The 12,138-nt window shown below is 36.2% G+C and overlaps 1 protein-coding gene across 12 annotated transcripts in view; it reads right to left on the reverse strand.

Annotated features, from left to right (window-relative positions):
• The window catches only part of LEKR1 (leucine, glutamate and lysine rich 1), a 169,237-nt gene that overhangs the window by 48,411 nt on the left and 108,688 nt on the right, over positions 1-12,138 (reverse strand). For 11 of the 12 annotated variants that reach the window (XM_039857987.1, XM_039857986.1, XM_039857988.1 and 8 more), the window contains 2 exons: positions 8,800-8,877; positions 8,256-8,459 (listed from right to left, as the gene is read on the reverse strand). In XM_039857987.1, coding sequence (XP_039713921.1) covers positions 8,256-8,459; positions 8,800-8,877 — 282 coding nt within the window. The remainder of the gene's footprint in view (positions 1-8,255; positions 8,460-8,799; positions 8,878-12,138) is intronic. The other variant, XM_039857982.1, reaches the window with a different exon arrangement.

Consider the following 12,138-nt stretch of genomic DNA (forward strand, 5'->3'; position numbering starts at 1 on the left):
ACTCTACAGTATGATGCTTTCACAGGACACGGCAGACACAAAGATAATACGTGGTGTTACAAACACTTACTGTTCTTGATTGGCATGGGCGAGGCCTTGAGTACCACATACAGAGATGATGATATGTGTGAAAAGATAATTTTTATTCCAAAATGTAAAAACCAAATTTATATAGTACAACCATGGAAGAGCTTGCACATTGTTCAGGAATAGAAAACATCCTAAGACATTGATAAAGAAAAAGCAATCTGTGTTGAAAGGAACTATCAAGGGTCAACTTTGACTCTAGTGAGAGACTTTCTGCTAGAAATCCAGAGGAATGATAAGAAATAAAACATAATTGTTAGGGGCATATTCCATATTTTCTATGTTATAAACAGCTGAAAATGTTCAGCTATTTTTCAATATCATACAGATATCCAATTTCCTCTCCAGAACCATTTCTAGAGATATTGCTGCTTTAGAATTATAGGAAACGACACAGATTTAGGTCCTAAATTTGGGTTTTACTAAGAATCCAATAAAGAAGATTATCTCTAGAATCCAAAAGTTTGAATTGTACTCCCAGCTCTGATTTTGTGGCAAGTTAGAAACTTTCTGGGCCTGAGAAAAATACTGAGAGCTGCTGAGTTTTTAGATCCTGTGATCAGTGGTTTGATTGGAATTAAATTCCTCTCCATCCATACACGCATCCATCCAGCAAATATTTGAGTGCCTACTGTGTGTCAGGTACTGTTTTAGTCTCTAGTGATACAGTAGTATTTTTTCTTGACAGTCTTTGGAAATACATTAATGCAATTCTTTAATTTTTAGAAGAGATGAAGATCCTGAGTGGTAAATGACTATCTGAAGTGATGTTATTCGCAAGAGACAAAGCAGGCTGCAGCTTACACCAGCCTGGGGCTCTCTACAGTACGTTATGCTGCCTTAACTTTTCACATTTGAGATAAATGAGTGGTTACCTGCAGCACTCTATCCTGCAATTTTGCCGGATTTTTTTTTTTTTTAATAATGATTTTGGAGTTGGCACAATAGGCTAATTAGGATCTACTTGCAATTAAGAGTATTTATTTTTAAAACGTTCACTTTTAAATTCTTAGACCAAAGAGAATCTAGTTTCTTATATACATGAAGAAATAGAGATTCCCATAACGGTAGTTAAAAATGTAACTGCAAAAAATTGTCAAACCATAATGTCAAATGACAGCTTCAAATTTGGTTTCACAAGTTGTTCTAAAAGAGAACATTGTCAATCAAAGAGATAATTTTGATTTCGCCACAACTCCTGCCTCCACTAAAAGCAATAAGTCTGTGATATCATAAGAAGTCAAGTCTCTTGTTCTGAGAGCTGTTAATGAATAGGAATTCAGAGAAAGAAGTGAGTCTTAGAAAAAAAATTGATGAGGTTTGTTATTTTAGAATGATATCCCTTAGGGCACGTCAGGCACTTCATTTCATAATGCTTTAAACTAACAGGATAGCATTCAAATTGAATCACTCCGTGGACTAATCTTTATAATTCTAAGAGTAAAGAAGATAATATTGAATTCAACAGACATTTACTGAATATCCACATCACCAGTGGAAGGTATAAAAATTATTAAGATATGATGCTTTAAGGTTAGCAATGTAAGATGCTTTAAGGTTAGCAATGTAAGATGAAAGAGAAGGAACTAGTATGATCTGAACATCTACAACCTACCAAGCAAAATACTAGACGTGTTAATAATATTCACAAGAAGATAGCTATTACTAATATGCCCATTTTACAGATAAGGAAAATGAACCTTAAAGTGGTTAAGTTATTCAAACTGCAGACTGACCGAGTTGGGATTTAAACCTATGTTTGCCTAACTCTAAAGTCCATTTTTTAAATACTAAGCCACTCTACCAGAAGGTAACGGAACATTAAAACATTGCTTCTAAATCCCTTTCTATAGTCTACACTTCTTATTGCTTCTAGCCTTCACGAAAATAGGACAAGCCTCAATAAAGTAACTAAACACTAAGCTTCTCTTTCTCTAGAATGTGTTGTGAAATTTTTGAGTTCTGTTTTCATTCTGAAGATAGCGCTCCACTTCTGATTTTGCCAACGCACCTGACTAGTAGGCAAAACTCGCCATCTTATATTTATTATAGAAGTGAATAGGGGTGGTAAGTAAGCGAGGGGAGAGGCAGAGGAGACACAAAGGAAACACTGAAGTTTTCCGCTTTCTGCAGGGCTGGGAGTCCCCTGAAGACGCAGAGTTATAACACGGTTGAGAAAGAGAAGTCACATTGAGAGAAGCTGACAGGACTGAGCCCTTCAAGGCAGATGCCGAGGGAATTGAGCAACTGTAGTAGAGGGAACATGGGTTGAGGTTAGATGTAAAGGAGGTTGTCCTCTGGCTTTGCCAATATTGTGACTCTGAGCCAAAAATTTAGCCTTGCTTAACCTACTTCCTTATGTGGAAAATGACACCTGAATTATAGGTGAGGACCACAGCTCTGCTAGTCAGTACCTTTGTGCAAACTTGAAAATGACTTCCCTTCTAGGTTGGTGAATTAGGAAAAGTGCTCCCTCTGGATGGGAGAAGACCTAGGGACAGAGGACTTGATGGGGGAGTGGGGCGGACGGCACACTTAACCAAGAAAAATAAGCCCCTTCCTCTGTGGCCAGTGGCTAGGAGAGCAGAGTCCAAGCTGGTTTTCAGGCCCCTTGCTCCTTCCACGGAGCGCCACACAATGATTCATGGCCTCTCCCTCCGGGCAGTGTGAAGGCGAGGTAAGGTAAGATCAAGTTCACAGAAGCACTTAGAGGCTCCTCACAACTGTGGAATCTGTGGATTGTGTGTGTGAGAGTTTGAGAGGGAGAAAGGAGAAGGGGGAGGTGAGAGAGAGAGAAGGGAAGGAGGGATGGGAGAGAGAGCATGAGGAAGCAGGCATGTTTAATTATGGGGTCATGTCATATATAGGAAAACAGGAAACTCCATGAACCTCCTAAAATAATTTGCTAGATTTTCTGTGTATTTTTCTGGAGTGAGGGTTTATAGCTTTCTGTTAAAACAAACCAACCCAACAAAAAAAAAAAAAAAAAGAGTAGAAAGGAGAGGAACAGGGACTTGAAAAAGAAGTTAGTGCTATGTGTGTATGAAAGGGAGAATAAAATCCTTCCCTATAGCATAAAAGATACTCTTCTGGAGGGATCGAGAGCAATTAAGTAAACTTCATTTAAGATAGATAAATACCTAAGCAGACCGAGAGGTACAGCCATATGTTATTTATTTCACAGAATAATAACACGTAAGCAACTGGCACCTAACTCTGGTTACAACTAAGCTTTTCCTTCGAATATGCTCTCCATTAATCCCATCATGTTACTGGCAAGTTAAATCACAGTAAGTACTTATCCATATTTTTTCTTGGAATTTACTAAGATGGGGCTAATACAGCTCTTGGGAACACGCAGGGTATGAGAGCTGTTATAAGCAGCTGCGTGTTTCGGCAGTATGGTTTCAGGCCACGTGTTAGTGCATAAATGAATTTCTGTAAGTGTTATATGTGGGCAGTCTCCAAGCTTAAACACATATGTTCTTATAAAATGTATTTGTAAGTTGGTTGTAGGGAATTATGAGCACATTTTACCACAGAAATAATTTTCAATAAAAATGGAAATAGGCCTGCAGGCCAGCCCACAGAACTCTATTTCATCCACGAAGTGGTGTCATGAATTCATGGTTCTGAGTACAGTCCTGACTCTGGCCAAAAAGACCTCACAGCCTAGAAGCATGAGAGCTGAGGATTCTCTCTTGCAGAATTTTAAAAACAGCCACACTTTTCTCTGACACTGTCCCCTGTACCTTGCTACGTTCTTCCCTGTCCACAAAGGAGACCCCTCTCTCCAGCCTCAGTGTGTCTGTGACCAAGCTGGCCAGACCTTCTCTAGCCCCAGCATCCATGATCTTGAAGGACCTACTTCTCTTTCTTCCAATGGAGCCTCTTCTCCTAATAGAGCTTCCTCAGCTGAGTATGGAGGAGAAAGCAATACATAATTAATAGATTTGTACTAATATATGAATTATTTCCTATTCACTAAATCCTTTCTTGCTCCAAATTCAGAAGTCCTGCCATTTTTTTTTTTCCTAGGGTTGGTTCTGGCTTTTCATATCTTCTTTTTCTCCTTTTCTGAAACTATATGGTTTCCAAGTTGCACGTTTTTCATAATGGTCCCAATGGAATGGCAGCAAGGGCTTGGCTGTCGGGAGGGTGAGGGAGGAGAGGTGGCATGTATACGAGACCGCCTGAGTTTATGGAAGCACAAACTGTTACTGTGAGCGTGTAGGGCTCTGGCCTTTGGTGAGCACATCCGGCAGCCTGGTTGGTTGCAGTCTTCTCCTGGTAGTGGTTTGGGACCTTGCTGTGTAGATTGCTAGGTGCCGATTACTCCTATTGAATAAGAATCTCTGCAGGTGTCATCAAAAATCTCTCTTTTAAAAGATTTTCCTGAACTCAGCTTCTTCTTTTGGAGGGACTTTCATATTTCCAACTGCTTAGGGACACCTCTATTTTAAAGGTCCCACTGGTGTTTCAAATCAAAGCGTCAAAAGCAAACTTGTTCAGCTGAGAGGCAGTTTAGTGAAGGAAAGAAGGTGAAGAGAGGGAAAACCAAGTTCATGCATGAATCTTAGGGAATGTTTGCTGTCAAGTGATTGTGGGAGGGAAGGGAAAAGAACCAAACCAGAGACAGGAAAGGGTCAGGATAACAGGTTGTCCCTACAGCCAAAGGAAGACCAAGTTTTAAAGCAGTAATGCCAAAGCTTCCAAAAGGTCATTACTCTTTAGGATGTCTTTTAACTTGGCGTTCATATATCCCCTTTGGCTCAACATGGAGTGAGCCCTGGCTATTTTGCTACCGTCTGCCTGGTGCAGACACTTAAATAACCAAACAGAAATTGTCAGGAGAGGGAACTGAAGATTTTCATTTTTCTCACATCTCTTAGTCTTAACTATACATAAAATCCTTTGATTGACATCAAAACAGTAAATGACCTGTCTTGCCCCCACTGCCCATCGCCATACCTTCTCCCCCCAGCATCAGAATAATCTTTCCACAGGGTCACCACTCTGCTTAAATCCCTTCAATGGTTCCTTTTCATTGCCCTGCAGATAATACCCAAAATCCTAAAGGCCCGCGAGGCCTGCACGATTTGGCCCTCGCCTGCCTCACTCATACTTGCTAGGCCTCCAGTCACACTGCCATTTCTCAGAACGCGCCAAGCTTGCTCTTTGCTTAGAAAGCACTTCCCCAGCTCTTGGCCTGGTAACTTCTACTTGTCTTCCTTTTATGCATCATCTTGGAAGTCACTTTTATGACCACCCTTTCTAAAACAGGCAGCCCTTCTATCAGTCTCTACTATAACACCCCTTTACTTACTTTATATCCATTATCATAATCTATAACATTCTAGTTAGTTCTCTACTTTTTTTTGGTGACTCTTTGTTTCTCCCATGTAAGCTTCATGAGAATAGGGATGTGTCAGATTCATCGTTGTATCTTCAGGGTACATAATACCTGACATATAGTAAATACTCAACAATTAATTGTGGACTGACTGAATTACCCAAACCAAGTCATTCATTCACCCAACCAATATACACTGAGTAGATACACATACCATACTCTGAGGATACAACAGAGGACAAGGCAGACAAAAATCTGAAAGTGACCCAGGACTGAAAAAAAGACAATGTTTTGTCTGGAAGTAATCCTATGATAATATGATAACTTATTGGTCCATAAGCACGTTTTATTTTTTTATGTGACAGACATCATGTCCGTAAGCTTAGCTTTACCAAATGACTAAGTAATACCATGCCTGCTTTTGGATAGACTAAAGACAGAGAGCAAAGAAGGAAAAAGGGCAAAGAAGGAAAAAGACAGAGAGCAAAGAGAGAAAAAAGGGGTGGGAGAGAAGAAGAGGAAGAGGTAGTTCAGTGATATCTCTATTCTCCAAAAACTTAAAGAAATTATCCTTCTTCTTCAACACTTATAACAGAAGGTAAGATTAAAATCACCCGAAAATTTTTTTAAAAACATGACAAAACATACACATTTAGGCAAGCATGCTATTTCAAAGCAGTCACCCAAGAAAACTCTATATTTATTTGAATACTGTTACTAATTCTCAAAATACTCATAAAGTTGCCTTCTTCAAATTGTAGCCAGAGATAATTTATTAAGCATAGAGAAAAGGAAAACATTTGAGTTTTGATCCTGAATGGTATTTCCAAGATTGATTTCCCATCATAATCACTGGACTTGCTTTCACTGGACCTTTGTTTTAAAAATGAAATTCATTCATAAAGGGTGAAGATTCATCATATTGAGAATATTCTAAAACGTGTGTATTTAAGCCAATCCTCAATATAGTTCCAGAAACATTTGAACACATATAGGATCTTCTCAATGACCACTATGAATTTAGGAGATAGCATTCATCTTGATAAACAGTGAAGTCTAATTAATCGGACATCATTGAAATGGAGTAGTCTAGATAATATAGGAATATAAGAATATTGCTCAGATAACCAAAGTTCTAAACAGAAGACTTAAAATTTTTTATTTCATGGTGTCCTAAGATGTATAATTTTGTATCTTTCATATAGAGTATATAGCTGATTTTACTCTCTGACCCAGGGTCATCATTATTGCCATCAACTATTTACCCATGCCATATACATAAAGATGCTCAAGGATATTGAGCTGTGTAGGAATATTTGTCTCTATTTTATATTGGGCCAAATTGCAATGCTTTAAAGTTTTTTTTATTTGCATTTATAGTTTTTCTCCCTTCTTATGCATGGTCAATCTCTCAGCTGCTATTCCTTCTTATTATTAGTAAATCTGGCTTTTGCAAATTTCCTCCATATAAAATTACAGCTTCTAATATGCTATGGGCTGGGCAACTACATAATTGCAAAATGGCAGAGGTGGTGGGGTGGAACGAAGAGTCATATAACTACGAGGTACATCATCTTTGCAAAAAGCAGGTTATTGGTGTGGCAGAATAGGAAAGAAATGGTGGGTGGTAATCAGCTCTGCAGTTGTTCATCTTATTCAATCAAAGAGAAGTAAACATATCATCCCAGGATGGACCAGAGGCATGATTTGTTTCCCTGTGAACTAGACAGGCCCCCTGCTAGCCTGGGCTGGAGAGGCGGATATGACCCAGGGCATAGCATCGCTGAGAAAGTTCTGAGACAACAAACCTAATTCTAAGCTACATGCTACTCACTCCTGGGACCCCATTCCCAGACTTCCTCAGCAAATAGCTCTCCTTATAAAGAACTAAAAAAAGATTATAAGTCTTCTAAATTAGAAACCAGCCAAATACTCATAAAATGAAATGAATAAGATAAAAAATAAAAAACAAAAGATGAAAATGATAGGAAGAATAAAAAACAAATAACCTATAGAGCTTTCTGTACACAGAGAATGACAAGACAAAAATTCTTGCCCTATGGAACCTGTGTTTTTCTGGCATGTAATAATTACATCAATAAATGTAAATAGGATAATATTCCAGACTAGATTAAAACCAATAAAATGAAAATCCAAAATTTGTGCTATATATCAAATATGTATTTAAAACAAAAGGACTCAGAAAGAATGAGCAAAGGCAAACCAGGCAAATGAAAACAAAAAGAAAGAAAGGAGCACTGAGATATTAAGTATGGATAAGGGGAATTTAATGACCAATTAACAACAAAAATATAGGAAGGTTAGTCGAATATGCCTCTTAGTATCCTTGATACTACCCTCAATACCAGAGTACCTTTGCTTACGGAGAGCCCTCAATAAGAGTTATTGACTGATAACAAAGAGAAGAAAAGCAGAAGCTGGTAAAGGAAAAAGTGACATAAATAGATTTTTTTCTGTTGGTAAATGTCAGACTCCAATTATTGGCCCCGGTGAAATTCGGTAGTATAAGTATTACACGTGGTCTTTTTGAGCCTTTTCAGTAAAAATCTGACACCAAATACAAAGTGGGTTCCATTAACTAACTGTGACTTTAGGCATATAATTCAACCACTTTAAGCTTTAGTTTGATCCCTGTAAAATGATGTGATAGGATGCAATGAACTTGTAGGTGAAATAAATCTTTAATCCTGTGTTTTTTTCTTAGTAAAGTATGCGAGACACTGATGTTTTGAATACATATCGAATACTGACATAAACATAAAATATTTGGGGAAGAAATTATTCTTGACTGTACCTTTCATTTTTCAGTGTTATAACCTCTTCCTTTGTCTGATTCAGAAGAGCTTTGGTTATCTCTAGTTCATCTTCTGCGAGGTTAATTCTTCTTTTTATGGCTTCTTCTTGACTTTTCTTTGTAGTCAGTTCTTCCTGTAAAGTTTTATATATTTGTTGACAGGCAGTTAAAGAGTCTTCTTTTTCTTTAAGCAATCTGGTGTGGCTAAAAAGGAATAGAAAAAAAATCAATATGCATTAGATACCATATTTTTATGTTTATCAAAGATATATGAAAATCCCATTTGAAATTATAGACTATAACTCTAACTTATAAAAATTAAGAACGCTAAGAAAATGGATAGTTTTGTGATATTAAAATTTTATCACCTAGGCAGAGGTAAAAATTAATGAATAGCTTCAAGATATTATAAACTCAAATCTGGTATTGTATATGTAAACAATACAATAAGAAAAGCTAAGTCCATTTTAAATAAAATATTACTGAAAATAAGGTTTCAAATTAATTACTAAAAAATATTAATTAAAACATTTGCAATGCATACCGTGACTCAAAAATAATGGATTCAAACTTCAGTTTTCTAAGTTCTCTCTGACAGTCATCAGCTTCATTAGATTTATTCCTAAAATAATATAAAAAGTTTCAAATACTTTATTTCAAAATAAAGTATAATTGTTTCCTTTCTTTAAACATGTTTTTCCTTTATTTCTTTTCTATCTTTATATTCTATTTGTTGTTATGTATGCAGAGTTCCTTGAAATTAGAAATATATAGTCAAAGGATTTTTCTATGCCCCCCAAAATCTAGTCTGTTAGTTTGACTAGATGTGTTTTTCTTCTATACCACTATTTTACTTAGAAAAAAATTCTTATCACTTTCGAAGTATTATTTCTTTAAAAAAATAAACATTAGTCTACTTTTATTATGGCCAGGTAAACGCCTATCAGATTGATCTGCATTTAAATAAAAAATAGAAACTTTGGTAACATTTAAAAAAGAAAAGGAAAATCCCTGTGTGAAGGTATTGGAAAGTGACCAAAAGCAAGCAGATTCTGGAGGGAAGTTAACACTTGGAGTGAGGTGACAGCAGGTAGTAGGTTTGTTTGTTTATTTGTTCGTTTGTTTGCTTGCTTAATGACTTTAAACCTGAGGGCAGGCTACAGTCTGCACCATGAGGAACTAAAATTCTGAGAGAAAACTGGTAGGAAACTCACAGTCGTTCTGGCCTAAACTAGAGGACTGTTTGGGGAAACCACAGCTGCGGTCAAGGGCAAACGCTGAATATGAGAGAGCCAGAGAGAGCGAGTCCCAAGAACTGAAGTGAAACTGGAGCTACTGCCCTCTAGAGAGTCAGCCGTCTGAAGCCAACCAAATCGGTTCCCTGCTTAAAGCAACACCACCCCAACCATTATTTGGAGAAATATAACAGAATCCAGAGTCTCCATAACATTCACAATGTCCCGAATAAAAATTAGTCCACATAGAAAGAAACAGAAAAGTATGATCCATTCTCAAGAGAAAAGACAGTTAATGGGGATTGACTCTGCGATGACCCAAATATTGAAATTAGCAGATGAGGATTGTTAAAGGAGCAATTATAATTCTGCTCAAAGACATAAAGAAAAATCTACTCTAATTAATGAAAAGATGAAAAGTCTCAGCAGAGAAATAGAAACCATTAACAAGAACCAAATGGAAATTCTAAAACTGAACTAAGCATTTGTCTTGATCTTATATAATTGGGTTTTGTAACAATACTCAAAATTTTAATATATTAAGAAAGATTAATATTCCAATTTAAGTTTATATAAACTGTTCAGTAAGTCATTATCTGAATGGACCTTAAAATAGCTTATATACTATACAGTGAAATGTTAGTTAAATTATCAATGGGTTTGCCCTAGTTCCAGAACGATTTTAGTTTTTAACAAGTAATATTTTAAAAAGCATCACGAATGTGAATAACATTCATTTGTTTTGTACCTTTTTATTGTAAAAGATGAAGAAATTGTAAGATATAGAAAATTGCATAAAACAAATACATAGTATAATGAATTATTATTATAAGAAGAATATTCCTATAACTACCATCCAGGTCAAAAAATAAAACTTTACCAGCTGCCCTAGATGCTTCATGTCCCTGGTACCAACAGAGCCAAGTCCCTCCACTCTAAAAAAAACATGCTCGTGAATTTTATGGTAATCGCTTTGGATTTCTTAGGAGTTTATTACCCAAGTTTTATTCCAGAACTCTGTATTTTAGTTTTCCTTTTTTTTTGTAAAACATGTCTTTATACAACATTATTTCCTTTATTATCTCCTTTTTGTAAAACAGCTTTATTAAGAAATTGCATTGGTTTATAATAAACTGTTTAATGTATATATAAGCCCATAAAACCATCACCAGAATCAAGTAGCCCAGGAGCATACTTAGAGCCTAGATCTTGGTCTCTAATACTGTTCCCCATTCAAAAGAAGGAGTACTCAGAGAAATGGCTAATTGCAAGAGTAGAGCAGGGCAGGTACATATGAAACATCTTGTTATGCCAGAAAGTAAGAAAGTGCTTATAAAAGATGGTAGGATCATGTTCCAATGTCACGTGAGCCAGCTTGAAGGGGGTCCCACTAACTAAGCCCAGGACAATCTGTGTACCAAAATAATTAAGTACGGCAATAAATTATAATCCATTGAAAAAACAGAAATTCATGAGTCCATACCAACAATAATTTTTTTTTTTAATGTGAAGAAGAGGGGCTCTTGCTTACAGTAAAATGCTGAGGGATGACTAATAAGAGGAAAGGAGGGCTGGAGCTGGAAAATCATCATTTAGCAACCACTATGATAAAGACCAGATACGCAAAAATTATTATGGTTGTTATAGCTAGGTATATATTTTAATGAGAAGCACAGAATTGGAAAATTATTTCCAAATAAAATATTAGAAAAGAAAACATCGGGAAAAGATTAACATGCCATTAGAAAAGTGGGCAAAGGTTCTGCTCAGGCCATTGACAAAGGAAAGAATACAAAGAACTAAATACGCAGGGATACAATTTTTCATCAATTAATCTAATAACTTTTTTTTCTTTTTTAGTTATAATAGCCAATATTGGCGAGGCAGTGGAGAGATGGGTATTTACAAATGCTGCTGAAATTGAAAATCAGTATAATCTTATTGGAGTGCAATGAGTCATTATGCATTAAAAGCCTTAAAAATCTGTAAATTTGATTCTAGCCAAATTTATCTTAAGGAAATTACTGTATGTGAGTGGAAAGATTTATCTATATGAATTTCAAAGTACCTTACTTACAAAACTGAAAAATTTGGAAATTTTAAAAAACAAGGGATTAGTAAATAAGTTATGGTTCATCCAATCAATGGAATACTATATAGCCATTTCATAATAATCAATAAGTATATTATGTATTGACATGGAAAATGTCCAGGATACATTCATTAAGTGAAAATATGTTGAAAAATGTACATTATTCAGATAAATGGACTCTTAGGATATATCAAAATATAACTGTAATGTTCTTTTTTTATATATTCCTGTATTTTCCAAGTTTTATACATTTGCTTTCAAAATGTACAAAAATGTTACTTTAAAAAATGCTTTGAAATTCAGCAGCCTCACCACAACTTTCACTCTGTGTTCAGACTCTTGTACACACTTTTTCAAATCTAGAGGCAGAGATGGTAGAAATCCTTTAAGAGTTACTTTACTATGTGGACAATTAATCTTGACTGCACTTTTTTTTTTAAAGCCTGCTCCCGAGGGAGCCTACCATCCCTCCCCACAGTCAGCTCCCACCCCCACTCCAGTTAAGCCACTCTTTCTATGGTCTACCCCTCACTACCCAATTGTTACCCTTCGTTAG

This window comes from Pteropus medius, unplaced genomic scaffold, assembly GCF_902729225.1.
Source record: "Pteropus medius unplaced genomic scaffold, Ma_sr-lr_union100, whole genome shotgun sequence".
In the NCBI taxonomy this organism is placed as follows: domain Eukaryota; kingdom Metazoa; phylum Chordata; class Mammalia; order Chiroptera; family Pteropodidae; genus Pteropus; species Pteropus medius.